Source organism: Dicentrarchus labrax, unplaced genomic scaffold (genome assembly GCF_905237075.1).
Source record: "Dicentrarchus labrax unplaced genomic scaffold, dlabrax2021, whole genome shotgun sequence".
NCBI classification, from domain to species: Eukaryota; Metazoa; Chordata; class Actinopteri; family Moronidae; genus Dicentrarchus; species Dicentrarchus labrax.
In genome coordinates this window covers 22,990,923-23,012,503 of record NW_026136704.1, presented here as the reverse complement: position 1 = coordinate 23,012,503, position 21,581 = coordinate 22,990,923, and the positions used below count along the sequence as shown (strand labels likewise).

General features: G+C 38.2%; 1 protein-coding gene across 4 annotated transcripts in view; it reads left to right on the top strand.

Moving 5' to 3' along the window:
- Positions 1–15,197, top strand: part of LOC127362208 (CD166 antigen homolog) — a 36,575-nt gene extending 21,378 nt beyond the window's left edge. Inside the window, exons 2-16 of one of the 4 annotated variants that reach the window (XM_051397658.1) lie at positions 2,604–2,710; positions 2,952–3,168; positions 3,304–3,368; positions 3,816–3,903; positions 4,154–4,327; positions 6,128–6,252; positions 6,362–6,494; positions 6,845–6,957; positions 7,054–7,180; positions 7,692–7,813; positions 10,551–10,683; positions 11,460–11,489; positions 11,964–12,075; positions 13,258–13,394; positions 13,493–15,197. In XM_051397658.1, coding sequence (XP_051253618.1) covers positions 2,604–2,710; positions 2,952–3,168; positions 3,304–3,368; positions 3,816–3,903; positions 4,154–4,327; positions 6,128–6,252; positions 6,362–6,494; positions 6,845–6,957; positions 7,054–7,180; positions 7,692–7,813; positions 10,551–10,683; positions 11,460–11,489; positions 11,964–12,075; positions 13,258–13,360 — 1,649 coding nt within the window. In that variant the 3' untranslated portion in view covers positions 13,361–13,394; positions 13,493–15,197. Of the gene's footprint in view, positions 1–2,603; positions 2,711–2,951; positions 3,169–3,303; positions 3,369–3,815; positions 3,904–4,153; positions 4,328–6,127; positions 6,253–6,361; positions 6,495–6,844; positions 6,958–7,053; positions 7,181–7,661; positions 7,814–10,550; positions 10,684–11,459; positions 11,490–11,963; positions 12,076–13,257; positions 13,395–13,492 lie in introns of all 4 variants that reach the window. The other 3 variants (XM_051397657.1, XM_051397660.1, XM_051397659.1) reach the window with 3 other exon arrangements.
- Positions 15,198–21,581: the final 6,384 nt, after the last annotated feature.

Genomic DNA, 21,581 nt, shown 5'->3' with positions numbered 1-21,581 from the left:
AGATTCACAATGTCTCCATTTTCCTTTTTCCGCCCAGCGTGTGCAATCTTTTCTGCCTGGACCAGAAACCTGCATGCCTAGCTGAAGCCCGTTCAAGCATGAGAGTCAGTTTCATTAGATTTACATCAGAAAGACAAAACAAGGGAGTGTGGGATGGCTACATGAGCGTGCTGTGTCCGCACTAGCAATCTGCATTACCATTTCAGGTGGATCGGACTGATGTACACCACAGTTGCCAGAATCTGGATGTGAGCAAGACTCTGTGAAATGTGGGAACACATTTACAGTCCAGCACACTGCCCATTTTATGCTGGGCCTGTAGACGATCAAATAGAACTTCATCAAGTGTTTAAGAAAAGAACTGCTGTGCCTATTTATGAATACAAGAATGCAGAAAATACCCGCAGTGATATTTTGACCGAGCAAATTGTTATATTGAGATCGATCAATGCATGACTTGATTCTAAATAAGCTTTTAATGCTTTTAATCCACTTCATAATGCGAGAGGAACAGATTTTAGGTGTGGCAAATCATGGACAATAAAGGGAATCAATGCAGGAAGTAGTTTTAATTGTGCTGCACTTGACAAGTGACAGGGCTTATCCCTGTGTTTGGTGAAGAATTCCTGGTAAAACTGTCAGCAGTTGAAATGTGTTGAGGTTTGTTTTGTCCCGTGCTGTCACTATTAAACGTCGGCAAGCCTTATTTAAATGCTGGGGTTGTATCTATGTGGGTGAAGGGTTGTGGTATCAGTGTTTCTCAAATAGTTTTTATTGGGTGGGTTACACAGCTTTGATGCTCACATAAGCGGCTACTGCTTCAAGGATAGAGCTGTATTTGGTTTCCTTTTTATGTATTATTATTATTATTATTATTATTATTAGATTATTTTTTTAATTCTATCTAATTTTATATGGATGTCCTGATTAATTAGGAAATCCAAAAACTTGAAAAGTAAATCACACTGTAATGCCATAAATTGGCATTTTGGTTATCTTTGGGAATAGTTTGACATTTTGGGAAATACACTGATTCACTTTTTTTTGCTGACTGGCTGCTGGCTATAGCTTCATATTTAACAGACACACGAGTGGTATCATCTTCTCATCTTACTCTGTGCAAGAGAATTAATTGTATTTCCCATATTTAGCCCTTTAAATTGAGAGTGGCAGGGCACTCATATCAGCAACAGCAAAAAGCAGAAAACAACTTGAAAAAGACAGTACAGCAGAGCTAAAGCAGAGGCAGAACATGCCCTGTTTGAAATCATGAAATTGTCTGTTGTTTGTCATCTGCTTGCCGCAGTGGCTTTGCTGACAGGTTTTACTGGTTAGTTCAGTATCGGACCCCGATGTTGTTTGAGACCTGACAGTTCATAAAGATGAGTGACAAGCATCAGACTCTGAACTTGTTCAGCTGAATGTCAGGAGGACAGCAGCAACAGCAGACTGTGTTGACTTGAGGCAAACTGTTTGATGTCGTTGTGTATCTTTAGCAAAGTAATGCATTTCAAGAGCACATCACCATTTTATGAACTTGTTTAATCGTCTCGATTTCAAATAACACTTGACAAAAGGGGGTTTAACATGAGGGAAACAGAACAGGCAGAGTGGGAAGCAGGCATTTGTGCACCTCTGAACTTGTCCGCTTATCCTGACATCACAGGCCACTGTGCAAATATGCCTTCAGGGTCCCAGTTGTTACTCTGTCCTGATGTAGACAATGGTAACCATAGTAAAAGTATTTACTTTCATTCAAACAGGATTCAAATGAGTATCACGCACAAAGCAAATGAATTAACCGCCCCATCTTTGTACTACTGCGAGGAAACGTTTAAAACTCTGATAAGTTAGGAGGGAAAGTGACAATAAAACTTTTGTTGCAGTGCAGAAATGGCATTGCAGTTCGCAGCTGTTTGTGCATGAATATAATCAGACAATTTCCTGGTTGAATGCACACAGAATATTTGAGCATCTTCATTGTTTTGCGCTTTTCCTGTAAATACACGAACATTGCCACTGATTCACCAGATAGAAACTGGTTGGCCGCTGCGTCGTTCTCTTACACTTAACTGAACTGCTGATGAGCTGTTTTGGAGTTTTGCTGTCAGATTTTCGTTTCAACACACCCACTCGTGCGTTTACCTTAGCTTGAACTCTGAGAGGTCTGAAATGTGAATCTGAATACCAAAAAACAGAGCAACACCTCATTTTCAGTCGGGCCATGGCAGCCTCTTCTTCCCCTGCGGCCCTCTGGCTCTAACCTCTCATCTCAGCCCATTGAGACACTTCTGCTGGCTCCCTCCTCCCATCCCCCTCTCAAGCACTTTGTCTCCATGGCGATGTTTTGAATGAAATTTAGGGCAGGAAAGGTTTGGGTTTGGGAACTCCTAGAAACTGCTGCTCTTAGTGTATGTAGGCGAAGACTAAGTGGTATTGATAAATGTCAGTCAAATATGTACAGAAAGGGGAGACTTTGAAGCATTCAGAATTATAACGGATTTCAATTTTCAGTCAAAAATATCATGCTGTGTTGAAGCTGACCAGATTAGCCCCTCCGGAAAAGTAATTGAAAAATGTGCCTCTGCTTTTCTCTTTTGCAGTCAGCGGTTTAGAGACTGTTATCGGCCTGCATGGGGAAACACTCGAGATCCCCTGCAACAATGGAGCCATAAAAGCAGAAGACATCCTAATCACTAAATGGAAATATGTAAGTCACAGTGGAGGTCAATAGATTCAAAATGGGGAAATCTGTCTGACACCCACTTATCATGTCTGAACCACGCCCAGTCTGAGTGCATATGCCGTGCATTAGACCATGCATCTGTCTCTCCATATGACACCGCATGAACAGAGGGTGTGGAGCAGAGCGCTGTGTGCTTTCATTTGAAATGGAAGCCAATGCCATGTGTGACAGACGTGTAACAAGTGCACTCTACTCTGCTCTCCAGGACAAAGGAGAGGGACTTCCAGGAGACCTGCTGGTCAAGCAGAAAAACCAGAATGTCTCAATCAGTGCCACTGATGAATATAAGGGTCGTGTGAGCATGGCTGCAAACTCCAGCCTGCTGCTTTCTGAGGCCAAGTTGACTGACCAGCGGACTTTCACCTGCATGGTGGTGGCTGGTGCAGACATCACAGAATATCCTGTCAATGTTGTGATTTACAGTGAGTACAAGCTGGCATAAATCTAGAATAACTTTCCTTTTTTCAGACTGTGTTAGTGTAAGTGCTAGAATGAAGAAATCACCTACAATAACACTCCGTTCATTAACACGTTTTTTTTTTTTTTTTATGTTGCAGAGGCACCGTCAAACCTGGAAATTTCTGACAAAGCGGAGGAAATAGAGATTGGCAAGCGTACAAAGGTGAGGTTTTTAATGAAAAACATTTCTTATACCTACATTATTTTAGAAAGTAAACCATGAAGGGAAATCCCTCACTTGAGGTATCTTGAGGCATAGCAGAGACCATGTTACTAGAGTAATAAGTTCTTTCAAGTGATTCTCATGAATTAGTAAAGAGCATTTTCCCCCTCCCCTCCTATTGCAATTAAAATACCCAAAGGATATGAGGGGCTTTAGAAATGCTTTGGGCATTTCATGGTCTATTGCCTTGAAAACTACTTGATTCTGAAATTCTGGAGAGGCACCAAAAAAAAGCTAATTCGCTCTGATGTTTGGTCAATTGAAACGACCAAACCAAGAATCAGATTTATTCTAAATACTTGAAATGGTGATTTTTCTATCAATATTTTATTCCTTGAGTGCTGGCTTTTGCTTTTTTCTCATGTTTTTGATTTCTTTGTTCCACAGCTAGGAAAATGTGTTGCACAAGACGCCAATCCAGCTGCAGAAATCACATGGTTAAAGAACAATAAACCTCTGGTGGCTGATGGGAAAGGTATGCATTCTTCATCCTGTTGCATGATTATAAATGCTAACAAAACAGCTCTTTGGAGTGGTTCTGACATTTATAAATATTACATTTACAAATGTATTTATTCTCCCTGACTGGGACCCTTAGTGTAAATTGTTGTTCAGTGATGAATTATGCTGCACTCGCCAACAGTGTGAATGCAGTGTGTTTTGGTCATTACACCATTTTCTTCCTTGTTAGAGTTTTCAGACGGAGTTGTTTTTTTTCTGTCCAGGGATTTTCATTAAAGCCTCGGTGCTGGTAGACCCTGTTACTGGCCTTACGACCACTACCTCTGAACTGGAGTACTCGGCCGAGAAGGAAGACATGGACGCCCAGTTCACCTGCAGCACTCAGCACGCCGTGGGTGCAGAGCTGGTGTCCTCTCCAGTGATCTTCACTATCACCTGTGAGTCACTGAACCCCACTAACAACTTTCACTGGACTCACTTTCTAAACTGCACCAACTGCTGTCTGCAGACAAGCTGTTGTCAGAGTAACTTCTGCACAAAATGAAAGCCTAAAAGCTGGTTGATCAATGAAAATGTAATACTATAGTTTTATATTTAGGAAGTATTTTTTTTATCTCGATTGTTTCATTGTTGTTGTGTTCTTTTTAACTTGTTAGCAGGATATTTCAAAAACCCGCTCACAGACTTGACTCTGAAGTAGATGAGAGTATCAATACCACTCTCATTTCAGTGAAGTAAATATAGAGCTACAGCCAGCAGGTTAGCTTAGCTTAGCATCAAGACTGGAAACTGCTAGCCAGCCAAGAAATAACCCTGTTTAAAACCACAACTTGTCATTTTTACACCATGGTTTCAATGTAATATTTGAATTACTAAGCTTTAGAGGTGTTGATATGCTGATTTTTGTTTTTTTACCTTTGCACAGAGCCGGGCTAGTTGTTTACAGTCTTTATGCTAAGCTAAGCTGACCATCTCCTGCTGTAGCTTCGTATTTAACAGCGAGATGTGAGAGTGGTATCGATCCTTTCATCTAACGCTCAAGCAAGTCTCTAGCTAATAAGAGTATTTACCAAAATGTCGAGCCATTCCTTTTATCAAAGACTTTAACTCAGTCACTTTCGTATGTCCATATATGAAAACAACAAAAATCCAGCCCATGTATCTCATGATTATCTATCACCTTGGGTATTTTTTGGTAGAGATTGAAATCGAGATGCAAACTATAAATTTCTATGTTGTATTCTTAGAAACAGCAAAAAATACAGCAGTGCAGACTTAGAGCAAGTATGTTCTGTATGAATTCATTCCAGTTTTGTTAAAAATATGAAAAATTTAAAAACAACATTGCAGCAAGGGATTTTTCCACTTTTAGAGAATCACTCTGACCATGCTGTTTTCTACCAGGTTTCTGTGTTTAAGAATTTTCTTATCGATATCTGTGCTTTTTTCCCTCATGAGCTTCATCATTTTTTTCACTTGGAAAAATGTTTTTAAAGTATCGAGAGAAGTGTTTTCAGTTTTCAATTCTGAGCTTTAATTATTGAAGTGGTTTCTATTGACTGTAGTGATATTTAATACGACATGGCATGAATCTAAAAATGCAGTCAGACGTAACCTCAGTCTGACTATTTAATTGAAGTTTTTCCAGCATTACATACAGTGTCTCGCTGGGCTTGTCAGGACTTCATCACTCATGACCCACAAGCTCTCACAAAGACCAAGAAAAATTCTTTAAAAACCTCAGACTGTGGCCTCTGTTATTCTTCAGACTATATTAACAATACTTTTGCTTCCAGCGAGGAAAGACAACAGTAACGACACCTTTAATGGTGGCAGTTGAAAAATGAGGTGTGCATCCTGTAGCTCTGTACTGGGGTTCATACTGAACGCAGCCTGAAATATTGAAGTTACCTGCTCAAACTGGCTTTTTAAAGTAGAACTTATCTGTGCTGGAACGTTTTCTTAGAAGAAATGTGGAGTTTGTCTCAGATGGAGCAGAAACATTGAGCTTTGAAAGGATTGTTTGGTTGAATGCCTCAGAATGTGGCTGCAATTCAACCATCTCCTCTGCTGCATTTGGAAGTTGGTCATAACTAATACTGAGGCACAAAGTCACAGCTCTCCGTAGCGTACTGACACAGTCGGTCACTGCAGTCCCCGCTGTGAGCTGTTGGGGGCACATGCTCCACTTAATATACATCCAGTCTCTGACTTTCTATCTCCTATTTTGTGCACAGATTCCACAGAGAACATTGTCCTTCAGGTCATTGCTCAGGACCCTCTAGTAGAAGGAGCCAACATGACTCTGAAGTGTGTGGCAGATGGTAACCCAGCTCCTACCAGCTTTAACTTCCACATTCAGGTACATATGCTGTTCCTTCCATCACGCTTATTACACCTTTCCATCTGAAACGTATTAAGTTATACTAGGCATCCTAAACTAATCACCTGCCGTTTGTATGTCTTTAAAGGGCGAAGTGGTGAAAGTGGAAGACACAGACTCTTACACCATCACAAAGGTCTCACGTGACACCACTGGTGAATACAAATGCTCTCTCATTGACAACCCAACAATGGAAGCATCTAAGGACATCACAGTCAAATGTAAGAAACCAAAACATGTTGTGTTTCTTCAAAAATAGAAATTACTGCAATTTTGCCACACATCTGTCATTGTCACTGTGATTGCCTTTACTGCCTGTAATCGTATTTGTTACTATGAAAGCAGAAAGTGTTTGCTAGAAAAAAGAAAGTCCTAATGTCTCTCTTTTCCAGCCTATACCTGTCTTGCTGTGCTTTGTGGAGAAAAGTGTTGTGTCAACTGCACTGCCTCTAATAAGCTGCTTCTGCAGGGCTGTGAGCCAAGTGCAGGGTTGTGTGGTTAACAACAGGAATGTTTCGACCCTTGTCAGGCCTCTGAACCATCTTTTCACCGTCCTCACCTCTCTTTTTAGACCTAGACATCAATTTAAACCCCTCTGGAAATATCGTCAAGAGTGCCGGTGAGACCTTGGATATAACTCTCCAGATTGATGCTTCCGGAGAATCAAAGGTCTCATGGACAAAGGTAAAAGCAATCTTTTATACAACAAAGCCGAAATAAATTAAGACAAGTTTAGTGGTTGTTATTCACAGTGCTAATATTTTTCCCCTTTTTTTTTAGGATAATCTTAAACTGGACAAAGAGCCCAAGTTTACCAAGGTGACTTACGCGGACTCCGGTCGCTATGAGTGCGAAGTGACAATGGGGCTCCTCAGCCGGAAAGCTTCTTTTGAGCTGGTTGTCGAAGGTAAGGACTTAAAGGAAGCTCGGAGGCTTTGGGTAATATGCTCATTTGCTTTGTTGCTGAGAGTTAGACAAAAAGATCAACAGCACTCTCATGTCCATACAGCAAATAGGAAGCTACAGCCTGCAGCTAACCCTAACCTACCTAAAAACTACCCCTAACATTCACAAATTAACATATTGTTTCATGTTGATTGTTAATTAAGGTTGTAAGGTTTCTGCTGTGCGGCAGATTTTCTCAGTTAGACTAGCTGGTTCCTGTCTTTATGCTAAGCTTAACTAATTGGCTGCTGGCTGTAGCTCCATATTTCCTGTACAGACTTGTGAGTGGTATGTATTTTCTCTTCTGACCCTCAGCAAGAGGTAAGTGAATAAGGGGATTTCTTAAAATGTCAAACTATTTCTTTAAGCAAAGATTTTCCATAGTGACTGTGGGTGTGTTCGTGAATGAAAAGCAGCCATGATAAAACCATTTTCTCATTCAGATGTATCTGAAGAGTTACGTCCTGTTGCAGGTGCTCCAGTTATCAGGCAGCTATCCAAACAGCGCGGTGAAGACGGCAAACATGAAGTCTTGATTTGTGAAGCTGAAGGTTCTCCAAAACCATCTGTTTCCTGGAGCATCAATGGCACCTCGGTATGCACACTCGCACTCTACACTACAGCATTAGCCTTTATCGTAATTACATTTAAGTCTTCCACTGATAATTGTTACTATCTCTGAAGGTCATATCTATCAATTTATTTATAACTGCACCTACATTTATTCATTGTAATTGCAGGAGGTTTTTATTTTTTCATGAACACTCAGCTCCCTTTGTGCCAGCGCACAGAAAATTATTTTTATTCCTCTAGGCTTTAAGAAACCCCGAAAGGAAACATGCTGTATTATTAACACTAACAAATACAGTAGTAAATGTAAATGTAGTAGTTCTTCTGCTTATTGTCACACGGGAACTAAATGGGAAAATATTATATGTAGTTTGTACGTAAGGATACAAGCTCAAATGTGTGAATTTAAAACCATCTATTCATCAATGGTCTGTTTTGTAACGTGCTAAGATGTTTGGGTTGCAATACTGGAGGTTGGAGGTATCAAACAGCATCTAGGCTTCACAAGATTCTGTGATATCCCCAATGCAGTTACACGCAGGACTTTCCAGATTGATACACGCAGTTAACAAAATCGAATTCAGTGCAAGGCTGAATGCAAACTGTCCAGTGTACTCGGAGTAAGTTTGTTTATGATGTCCATGGAATTGCATTCGAGTTTTAGTGGGAGCAGATGCAGCATACAATCATGAAGCAGTGGGTAAAAACAAGCATAGTGTAGGCACTTGATATCTTGACCAGTTTTAGGACAATGATGTATTGGCGGAGCTATGAGGGAGGGTGTAGGACAGTTACGCAACTTTGATATGCTAGCCTGCGCACACTGTGGTGACTGAATGCAAATTCATGTTAGGTGTTCACTGCCATTGTGAACAGTTCATGCCATATTTCCCCATTTTTTGCAAAGGGGTATTGTTCACAAGCCCATTTAAAAGTTATTGTCTTCATTTGGAAACACCCATGGTTACCGTGGTAATATTAAATGTGGTTTAATACTACAGCAAACACCTCTTGAGCAGCTCCTTTGTCAGAAATAACAGGAGATCAATTACGGCGCAACCAAGCAAACTTGTGTTGTTTTGATGAAGAAGTCGAGTCCTATGAATCCCTTGTGTGTAGGACTAAAAACTACTAAGTGGTCATTAATATACAAGGGCTATTGCTGAATAAAATGCAGAAAATCTCAACAATTATACCTTTAAAAGTGAAATCCGCATTGTTTCACGTGCTACAGCAAAAAATGGCTGTGGACGGTTGTCTTGGTCGTAGAAGCTTGCTCTTAGCTTGAATCAGTCATTGTGAAACTTGCAAAATGTGCCAGCATGGTTGACACTGCTGGGCTTATGGCTCATTTTGATAACTGAACCACAGAATTTATTGTCAGCGTCATCTAGCAGCTGCAACGCATCAAGATGGATATCAGCTTTTACAAGTAACCACACATACTGGTTATTCTTCAGATCCTTCCCTTGCCACTTACAAACACACTCATGGGTGACAGATACACATCATGCTATAAATGAAAGCAGTCATTGTTTCGCTGATAAATCAACTAGTTTTCACAGAAATTCATGAACCATGGTCTTCTTATGTAAGATGGGAGATAGCAGATTTTTCCGGCAGTAACAATTGCAAAGACATCTTTAGTCAGCAGCATCTGAATGTTGTCAACACAGTAGCCAAGACATATTGTAGATTCTGTCTATCTGCAGAAGGTGAATGGGACACTGGGATACACTTAAGGGTTATATTCAGTTTGGTTCATCAAACTACTTCTGAAATAACATCAGCAGAGATGGGAAAGTGTGACTAAACAGATGCAGTCTGTTTAAGCCTCCTCCTCTTAGACAAAGCAAAACAGTCCAGGGTTTGCCAGCATCCTGGTCCTGAGACAGCTCTTGCTTTGCTTTTGCCACTCACCCTGTACTGCAGAGTGAGTGAATACTCCCTGTTATGTGCATAGCAGTTTGCACTGTTAGTATTTTCCCCAGCTGTCACACTTTTGAACTTATCTAGTCCAAACATTTCTTGGCGGTTGAGTAAATTTCTTCATTTTCTCACAGGCTCAAAAACAGTATTTTGCAGCAAACTGTCATGAAGACAATTTGTTTTAAATGGGCCTTTTTTCTCTTTTGTTTCTGTGGCGTACCTGTGTGCACACTGATAGCAGACCCACTCAATGAAGCAGTCTGAATTGCATATGAACCTGAGGGTGTCTGTATGATGTTTTCAATTCTTTTCAGCCCTTTCAGTCAATGCCTCACCTAAAAAATAACCTCACAACCTGAACCTGTGTGCAATAATTAATCAGTTACAAAGGTGCACAGAACTCTTTCACTGAAGGACAATGCATTTTAGAGATAACACACGTTTTCTACATTTCAGTCAAAGTTTATGTTTTTCTCCTCTCTCGTCCCAACATTTAAAGCCTATTCAGAGAGAATAATGTACGGCTTGAATGCAGACTCAGAAATGGGTATTTACAAAATGTCTACATCCGCTTGTATATGTAGGGGATGTGAAAAGGGTGTTGGCAGTTTGTCTTTGTGTCTGAGGTTCTCCTCTGAGACTCAAGTGTCTATATCCCAGAGGCTCACATGCTGTGTCTTTGTCATGGAAAGGCTGAGTCACATTACAATCCAACGTCCCCCCCTAGTGGTACAAAATATTCCACTTCTTATGTGCCGTTGCAGGTTTATAAATCCTACAGTGTCAGATATGTAAATACTAACATTTGTGGGTTTTCTTCTCTGATTGTTCAGCTTGATGAGAGTCCCTTCGTCAACGGAAAGATAACACACAAGATCGCAGTTGTGCCTACTGCAAATCTGACTGTCTCTTGTACAGTGTCCAATGACTTTGGCGTGGACACCAAAAATATAAGTGTGTCATCCCGTAAGTACAAAGTGGTAATATAGTCCCTTGTCTCTCTCCGCTTCCTATTTTTCCTAAAAGCCTAACTCTGCTGTTGTGGATGTTTTTTTTCTGCTCTTGCTCACTCACTCTTTCTGTCTGCATGTTGACTTTACATAATGTTGAGATGCTTAAGTAAAACTATAGTCATTCAGCAGGTATGTACATGAGGGTAAAAACACCTAAATTAGGATTTTGTAATCTGTAGCTAAAAAAATCACATTATTTTGGGTTCATATATACCTTTTTGATATGCTTTTGGCAGAATGTAACAATCAGTTTACTTAAGTGCCAAATTTTAGTCCATAGTAGGGAAAGATAAGTAGTAAGAGATGAGAAGAAAACACGATTTATCAATTAGAAGCAAAAATAAATGCTGCCTTTGAGGTTTTTATCAGATTTTGTAATATTGGTGGTTTGGTTTTTGATCATCTTTTTCACTAAATCACTGCAAATACCTAACCGATGCATGCACTTAGCACTTTGTACACACTGTAGTCCAAAACCGTGCAGTGTTAATCATTCCTTGCTCTCTCTTGCTTACTCATTCCTGCGTGTTTGAGACAGCATTTCACCTCTCTTTTCCCCCCTCGCTCAGTGTGTGTATGTTGGGATGCTGGATTTAATCTGTTTCCTCTTTGAACTACCTGCATGCAAAAGTAGAATAGAAGTAGAGTAGTGATTTTTCTGAACATCAAGCTTGTTTATTCTTTTCTTCTTTTGGTTGGACGTTAATTTTATTTTATATCTGATTTCAGTATTTGAGGATGTGAGAGTGGATAAACAAGGTAAGTTGTAGCAGTCTTCTTGCTTGTAAGAAACGGTGGGGGGAGGGGGGTGAGTAAAGACTATTGGGGAATCAAATGTTCTTTACTGAAAGAAGGATCTTGATAAAATATTTACCTTTATCATCACCTTGGACTCTACGGCTGGAAAATTAATCTTTGGACAGTTTGTTTCCATTAATAAAACACAGATATGAAGGAATAAGAGGAATGGAGCTACCAGCATCCTGACAAAATGTCAACATTGCCCATAATCCCATTGGCTTATGAAATGATTCATAAACTAATAGTATCTGTCATTAACATTTAACTTGATGAGTCATAACCATGTGCAGTGCGGATGTGTCCACTCATCAATGCTTTTATTGCACATACGACTTTTTCCCCCTTCCCTTTATTCATATGCACTGAGGCTGGGGTTTCATACTGCAAAGTGTCTCCTAGGTCTCTGATGTTTCTGTTTTGTCATTGTTACAGACCAATTAGAGGATAGTGACCAAACCAAGTTGGTGGTTGGAGTTGTAGTCGGCCTCCTCGTCGCAACTCTTGTTATAGGCCTGGCATACTGGGTCTACATGAAGAAATCCAAGTAAGAAATGATCCTAATCTTAATAAAATGATTGAATTTACGTATTCATTTCCCCCCCAGGGGTCGTGCAGTGTTGCCCAGTGAACTTACATGGCCTCTTTTTTGTCAGTAGCTTTCTCACATAATCGTATATTAACAGTTGCACAGCTTTTATTTAGACTTAGTTTATTCTTACTTTTTAAAATTATTTTTTAGAGGTGCAGAACAAATCCTGCTTTATTGTCTGATTAATTTACGTACATGGTTTAAATATTATGTTGCAAATGTTATTTTGTGGGTAGCTAAACTGATACATGTATGTAAAAGGAGTATTCTTTTTTTTATTATATAACAGATACAGATAGTAACTTTGCGATATACTCGTAGTGCATACCCAGTTCCTACCAAGTTCCCATCAAATACCCATTGAGTGCACAGCAAAATATTACATCTCAGCTTCATTATGTACCCAGAGAGGAGTAATTTAGTAATATTATCCATGTGAGTATGATAAAAACTAATGAACTGAAAACTATATTTTCATACAGCAATTAAAGGAATAGTTCAACATTTAGGGAAATATGCGTATTAGCTTTCTAGCCAAGAGCAGATCGATATTCATTCTCAAGTATATACATTAGATATTAAGATGAGGCCAGGAGGTGGTTAGCCTAGCTTAGCATAAAGCCTGGAAACAGAAGGAAACAACTAAGTACTAAGCAATAATCAAACAAACAAAACAAAATGAACAGATTAAACAAACAATATGAAATGTGTTAATTGGTGAGTTTAAGAGGCAGATTTCTGTTACATTTGTGATCTAGGTTTTTCTCCCTGCTTTCAGTCTTGATACTAAGCTAAGCTAATTGGCTGCTTGCTCGTGCTTCATATTTGACAGACATAGACATAAGAGTGGTATTGATCTTCTCTTCTAGCTTTTGAATCTTCCTTTAATTGAATTAATAAAAAATCAAACTACCTCATTGAATCTGGGGCTTTTAAGTACGCTTGGGGATTTGGTGTAGTATCCCGTTTTGCTCACCTGGTAATCAATCTTGCAATTGATCATGAACACATAACTAGTAAGTTTATATTAATAGCACAGAGATGTACGCAGCTTCCATTTAATGTAAACAGTTTGTTTTTTCATACTGACTGAAGTGAAGGATTATCAGCATGTTAACAGTGTTTTCTTCTAAACAGGCAAGGAAGCTGGAAGACTGGTGAAAAGGAGAACGGGTCTTCTGAGGAGGAGAAAAAGCTGGAGGAGAAAGTGGAGGAGAACAGCCAAAAAGCTGAGGTGTAAAGAAACCGCAACCATCCTTTTGGGAATGTGAAAGGTAAAAAAACAAAACATTCTCATTTTATGTGTAAATAAGGATGAATAAAATCATCATCTTTTAAATAACACTGTTTTTATTGAATATCTTCTTTTCAGTGAGAACATGGAACTTTTGCACATTTCTCTCCACCTCTGTCTTTGGAAATGAAAAATTGAGTGTACATTGGGATGAAGACGGTTTGGATTTGGTTTCAGGGAGAATTTTACTAAAAAGCATATCCAAACACCCCTCCCCCCCACCCCACTCCGAGACCCTCATACCCTCATACCCTCACCCCTCCATTCCTAAAAAAAAAAAAAGAATGGATACTGTATGTGATATACATAACTTGTCTGCACTACTGATACATGTGTAAACTTGTCTACTATTAGGATTCATGTTTGTTAGAATGGAATTTGGGAAAACCTGAGAAAATGCAGATTCATTTTGGTTTTGTTAGTTGATTCAAGTAAAATTACTACTAGACCAGTTGCCTTTGCTGTAGGGATGTGTAGGCCTGCATTAGTCTGTGTTTTGACTCTTTGGCCCTCAGAAACATAGCAGGAAACGAGGGACAACACCGCCATCGCTTCTTAGTTTAATATCATCACAGTCAAAACAACCTTCTGCCTTCAACATCGTGGTACTAAATCTGTTTATTTGTGCATTTGTTTCAGTTTATTCATTCAGGTGTAAAAAGATGTTGAAATTGAGATGAACTTCCTGAAAGGGCTAAGGGTATATTGTCATACTCGGCGTTAGTTGTAGATGATAATATGATTTGTGTTATGTTGCATTGCAGGAAGTAGGTGATGTGCCAGAGTTCTTTGGTTGTACATGATTTTTTTAATTTTCTGTTCTTGATGTGTACCTCTTTGCAAAGTAAGCGGGAGAGAAAATGACAGAAACTCATTTTGCCAGTCTCTTTTTTCAGATGAACTGTACATTTAACATAACCACTGACGACACAGGCAGGTAGATTATTGAGAGAATGTATAGCGTAACTCAACTCATTTTTACTGGCTTTGGTTTGGCTGTGCAGATTGTTTAACACAAAGCCATTGTTTGCTTTCATTTAATTCAAGAAAATGTCCTTGAGCCTAAAAGGGTTTTTTTTTTTTTTTTTGATTGATCTGTCAAGGCTGTAAGTGAATTCAAAATTTTTGCTCCATCAGTGTTGAGGTATGATTGTTAACTGTGTAGCTATGGAATTATTTTGTAATCGAAAACACAGCGGGGACACGATGTTTGCCTCAAAGTAGCCGTTATGATATGTTTGCCTTCTTTTGAAAATCTACCTGTGATTGCTTCAGTTTGTGATGTGCACTAGGATTCATGTTTTCATGTCACATTTGTGTAGAATACAATGGAAAACACGCAGCTGTACATGTCACAATTTTGGTCCTTTGAGAACATTTGCTAAATTTGAACATATATCAAGACCAGGATGTAATTGTGAAGTATGTGGTTTTAATTTTCTTTTTGCTATTTATATTGTACAAGATAAACCTGGCAGGCAAATTCAATAATTGTCACATAATTCATAACTTGGATTTAAGTCGTTGATAAAATTGCTTGCAGACTTAACAAAAATGTAATTAAGTTCTGAGTCATCAGTAGGTTGCTCAGCGTCTGGTTGAATATAGATTCAGCATGTGATAATCTCAGACCTCCAAGCTGCTGTTTGTTGCCTACCTTGTTAAAAACCATCCAATTGGAAGAATGACCAAAGAAAGTGAACATTGCCATGCAAGTATTGTAAATACCTGATGTTTGTTTTTGTACTTTTGTTTAAAATAAAGTGTACATTTGGAAAAGTTATGTCCACTGAATATTAATTATTGTTGTCACAGTTTTCATCTGATCATCTTTTGAAATAAAGATGGATTTTATACATGCAGAGAATGTCTGGGATGATGGCGTAGAATGACTGTGTGATGACTATAGTTGTACAGTAATTGTACAAAACTAACAATATTGTTGAAAATAACCTGCTGTTATGAAGCATTATGTCAAAATTCTAACCTCTGTGCAGAAAACTGATCAGGATTCTGCATTATTACTGCACCATATATGCTAGACTACTATATCAGGATACCATCTTATAGAAATGGGTTCCTGAACAAGAAACCTGGAAGCCTGACTGTTTCTGAAACTAGCGGGCAAGACGTCACATTTCAAAGAAGGAAACCGTGACCTAAATAGGCTTGAATATCCGTGTGTGACCACAAACACCTTGGAAACAGATGGATCAACGGGATTTGCATCAACCGCTTGTGAACTTTCAGAACCATGTATGCCTTTTTACCATTAGTGGAAAGTTATTACATTACTCAGGTACTGTATTTAAGTACAGTTTTTAGGTACTTGTACTTTACTTTTCATTTACTGCCACTATATTCCTTTACTGCACCACATTTCAGAGGGAAATATTGTATTTTTTACTACACTACATTAATGTCGCAGTTATAGTTACTAGTTAGCTCTGGTCAAGATTTCATATTCAAAATATACGATCAACAAATAAGATATGATGCATTTTTATAGTGTAAATTATCCAAAAGGATATAAAATAGTTAATATTAGCTCTGCCTCCAACAGGTGCAACATCAAAATGCTGCTTAAATGTTAATGCATCAATAATGATAATCCAATAATTCAATGCATACAGTATATAGAATAATATAACATAGCAATACAACACTTCTGTACTTTAGATAGATAGCAGATTTACACTGTGGTACTACTACTTACTTCCACCACTACCGTTAACTGAGAATACTAATCTCTGAAATCTATTTTGACTCAGTATGGCGTCTCTGCATTATGTTATGTTGATGGAAACACCATTAAATCCACCGAACAGCCCACAGATGGAATTGGAAAAGGTCTGTGAGCACATTCATGAGCAGAAAAGGCAGAAATATTTGATCTGCTTTTGAAGGCCACAAGGACATGGCAGATGCCATTAATGCAAAAGACATGCTGAACAGCTGATTTAAAAAATATTTTTCTACTTTAACTAGACACATAAATGTACTTCACACAACCTAAAAACACACTGTTTGATAATCACATAAAATGCAAGATTATCCTTAGTTCAGTGTCCCTAGTGGTTCCACTCTCTTGGCCCTGTGAGAGATACTGCATATGATTAGTCATTACCTTTAACCGTTTAGGCATCATGGACGTCATCACCAGATGGCCTGCATAATGCCAAACAAAATGAGCTTCTGCTGCCATCCTGTGGTTAAACAATATACTGTAATGGGCTGTGTTGGAATCAGGGAAAAATCTGGGTTTTTTTTCTGGGAACAGAGACTGTAGTCACATAGCTGATGTCTGAGAGCATAAGCTACACAGTGGTCTTTTATTTGAAGTTTTAGAATGTGGGGATAAATCTGATTAAGGATCAGAGCTTTATTTAGATTGGAAAAACACCAAACTTTCATACAAAAAGCTGTGTGCTATTTGCTTAACAGTATCGGTCACTGGTGACAGCTTTCTCTCCTGTCTCGTTTGTATAAGTCAAACAGAAAGGAACCCTTTATTTCACACGTTATGGGACAATTCTTGTAACATTTAAACTACAATTTTAATCACATGTGTCCGTTGATTATAGACAATTAGAATCTCAACAGTCTGGTTTATGCTCAAATGGTGACAGTACGTGCATCTCTACATTTTTAGATAATTACATAGTTACAACAGTATTTGGTAACAACAACTTTATGTGCATAGACTACAGTTTATAGAGAATTTATAACATTTCAACTGTTTCTGTTTGTCTGTAGATGTTTAGCAGATTATATGTGACAATTGCGCCTAAACCTAACCTAACCAAAACCAAAACACAGTGGTGTAACATCAGAAAACAATTATTGTTGAATCTCAACTTAAAAGCTGTTAAAATGTTACAAATATTCTTTATCGTTATGAAAACTATCTGTAGGCGGACTATCCAAATAAGGTGTTACCTATAGAATTTCATGAACTTGGAACACAGTAATCACTAAATAACAATTTTGTGATCATGTCACACAACAAACTATTAAAGTGATTACACACACGAGCTCTCAGGCCCTCCATAACCATACTGTTTGTCTAGGGCTACATTGGGGATTAAAAAAATATATTTGAAAACCCCCTTCTCTCAATGTAAAGATCACTTTGAACATGATATTCTAAGTGCTTTCATTGTTTTACTTTGGGTGCATGTGCTTTGAACATTAGGTGCGGTTCGACAGTAGTCATGTATTTGTCTTGCAAAACATTGTTTTCTGTTGCTTCACGTGCATTAGGGTCTGTGTGATGATTGCTGAGGTTTGTGTGTTGTGGTTGAATGCTGTGATGTGATGCAGACACAGATGTTGTTGTGGGCTACAAGTAACATTTTTTGGTCAATCGCTCACTAATACACTCACTCAAAGACACTCAGATGTGACTCTATAGTGACTCTATAGTGTTGGGTTATAAAGTAAAAACGATACAGTAAGGCCAGTAATGACATAGTAGATATAAGTCTTACGAAGCCTGCGTTTCACTTGCAGTTAGATAAGCTTTTAGTGTTGTTAAATGGCCAATATGTCTAACCTGAATAAAAACTATTTCATCCCTCTATCAGTGGATCTGCTAAAGACAAAGGGTGTGAAATGAGGGGTTGTGTTGCATGTATTTGTATTGTATGTGGCAGCCTGTCCAAATTTCCTATGGGGATCAATAAAGTAATCTTGAATGTTTTGTTTTTTTTTTTTTAGAAGAAGAAGAAGAAGTGAAACTTTCATGTAAAAAATTCCTGGCTGAAAAGTGTTGAGAAGTTACTGGAGAAATCATCTTGGTGAAGTTTTCCTTTCAGCTAATGTATTGGCTCTCTCTTGTAAACCTGAGCAGTAACACCAAGGGGGATAGAAATGATTCAACTTTTAAGAAAAAAAAAAAGATGTTGTAATATTGTCATGGAAAAAGGCCATTAAAGCAGTTCATATTGTATGTTTAAAAAAAGGCTTAGTTGGATGTGTTTGTTGTCTGGTTGGTAAAGAAAAGGAGGAAAAATCCGAAGGGAAAATCAAAAGAAAAGCTATAAAAAAAGACAGGAGTGACATATAGGAAAATTGCAAAAAATTAAGGATGACAAGTTTGCCATGCAGGACAGTTTGCCTACATTTAACCATAAGTAGGGTGATATTTCTCTGATGCAGATTTTCCATATATGTTTTACAAAAAGTTTCATAAATATTCAGATGTTATGAAACTTTCCAGTGGTGTACAAGTACAACAAGTACTAAACTTAAGTACATATTTACTACTACTTTTGGTACTATAAATGATGACGTAATATTGCGCAGGTTAAGATACAGCATGATAAATGGGAAAATTCACAAGCTACAGCAGCATATAATGAGCCCCACCTTTAATAGCTGCAACATCAATCAATAATTAAGTAATATCAATCATATATGCATTATTGTGAAATGGTTCTGCATAATGAGAGCTTTTACTATTAGTATGTTTTTATGCTTATTTCTGTACTTTTAAAAAGTAACAATTTGAATGCTGTACCTTTACTTCTAACAGAGTATTTCTACTCTGGAGTTTTGTGACTTAAATAAATCTGAGGACTTGCTCCACAGGGCCAGTGGCATCCACATCAGTGTTGAACTCAGTCAGTAATGAACTTCTGCACTGGACAGTCACTATTTAGGCATGGCAGTGGTTAGTACTGGTGCAAAGTCAGAGGAGATACAGGTTAAGTGAATTGTTAATAGAGACACACGTGGCCACAAACCTTCTCTAGGACTTACTGCAAGCCAACAGGTAAGAAACCTTGGTGTCATCTTTAACTCAGAAGTAAACTTCAGGGCTCATATGGGGTATTGTCACTAAATCTGCTTTTTATCATCTCAAAACTACAGCTAAAGTGCGGCCATTTCTGTCCCTTAGCTACACAGAGAGAGTAATGTATATTTTTATATCCAGCAGGCCCGACAAGTGCAACACTCTCCTATCTGGTCTACCCAAAAAAGTCATAAATCAGTTACAATTGATTCCGAACTTCTGCTGCCTGAGTGCTGATTAGGACCAGAGGGAGAGAACGCATTAAACCTAGTTTAAAGTCCTTACTTTGGTTGCTTGTCAGTTTTTGTATTGATTTAAAAATGATTTTACTTGTCTTTAAAACACTTCATGGTCTTGCACCAGCCTATTGGTCGGACATGCAACGTATGAACCAGGATGGGCCCTCAGGTCCTTTGAGTCTTTTAGTTGCCCTAAAGTGCCGGACAAAAACTTCTGGTGAGGCAGCTTTTAGTTTTTATGCTCCTATCTTTGAATGTAAACACACAACCTGCCTAACCTGTCTTTGAATGTTTCATGGCCATTATTTATTTCTAAATAATTCTGTACTTTATTGTTTTATTTTAAAAAGTCTTAATCTTCTATTTTATTTGTGATAGTGTTTATTTAAATTATTTTTTCTCCATTTTATTGGTTTTATTATTACATTTGCATTATTTTTATTTCTTGTGTGCACTATTCTTAAATAGTTTTGGCTGTAAAACATTTTGAATTGCACTATTCTGTATGGAGGAAGCTATACAAATAAAGTTTGATTGAATGGTTAATTGATATAATAACTTTAAATGAAGTAAAGCCATGTGACTTGCCAACACAAAGGAAATGGCTGTGTTTATTGGTAGCATCTGCCCTTATGAAGAAATATAAAAGAACAAACCCCATGGGAATAACCGGAATATGGTATTCATACAGTTAATCATGTGAAATGTTTATCTGAGTTGGTTTCCCTGCACCACTTGATGACATGAGTGACAATGACTCTCAGTTTATTTCCTAAGAATTTGGGAGGTCCTTAACTCCTTAGTGGGTGGTGTGAAATATGTTCATTCTGCTCCACAAATGGATTAGTGGAAACATTTGTTCAAAGCATGAAACATTATGAAAACTTCATCAGTATTAGTAGTAGTCAATAGTTTTCTGTCTTTTAGAAATGTCTCGCGTGCAACCTTAAACGTTGCAAAATTCTGTGGAAGCACTGATCCCATGTTTAATTTGGCCAGCATCACCGGTGATACTGATCCAGTATAAGTATTAGATCACTAATAAAATGGCAGCAATACACCACCTTAAAGATGGGCCAAAATGTTTTTTTTCTCACATTAATGGCACAGACAAACCCCAGGCCGTTGGGTTGCTCTACAGCACCTCTGGAAACTCCAGCAGCAGTGGTAGAGCTGGAGACAGTGTTGCACTGAAGCCAGTTGCGGGTTGCAGCTGCCAATGGGCCGGCAAGGTCCATATAATGTCTTTACAGTACTTTCATGAAAAACACCCACCCACCCACACACACACACACACAACATCTGACATCTGTACACACAAGACCCAACAAAACAACCAATAGCTTTACGTAATTATATCACCTACAAGATCTAAAATAGGTTAATCAATATAGCAACATGATTTCAAATAAATCAGAATTGATAGCTACACCAATATCATATCTTTAGGAGTAAAACAAACCAGGACTGCATTTGGCAACTCCATTTCTTGCATAAATAAATACAATCTTAATCTGAATTAAAGAGTGTAAAGCAGTGATGTCTGTCCCTTTCTCAGTCCTAACTAACTGCAGCTGTGGGGAGAGGAAGTCATCATTCTTTGGATACAAAATTGGCCATCAAAATGTAAAGTGAAATAAACATATACATCTTTAATTTATATTTTTCCAAAGTAGAATCCAAACCTGTTGCTGTGATGACATCTGCGTTACGGACGTCAAGTAAAGCTGTAGCTATAGCTGTTTGTTTTGTTTAGTAAGTGGTGGTTTAAATGCACTTGAAGTTTTTAGTTTTTAAGAAATCCCCCTATGGGGTTTAGATACAGCAGATGTCATGACTTGACAATTTCCCTCAGATATTATTCTACCTGACATCATGTGACTCAGGATTTAGGGAGATAATGTCCATTGCTATGCAGTGGTTAACTGTCATTACAGTCTGAGATAGATAAAAGCAAGGATCTCAAACTCTGGCCCTCCATTATTTTTAATAATTTTGTTTAGTTGTTTTATATCAATTTAAACTATTCCTTTATATGCAATTAAAATAAAAACTGAATTATTTTGTTGGTGCAAATAATGACAAAAGTAAAGAGTTCCCTCAAATGCGTACAAACGGTTGATAAGATGAG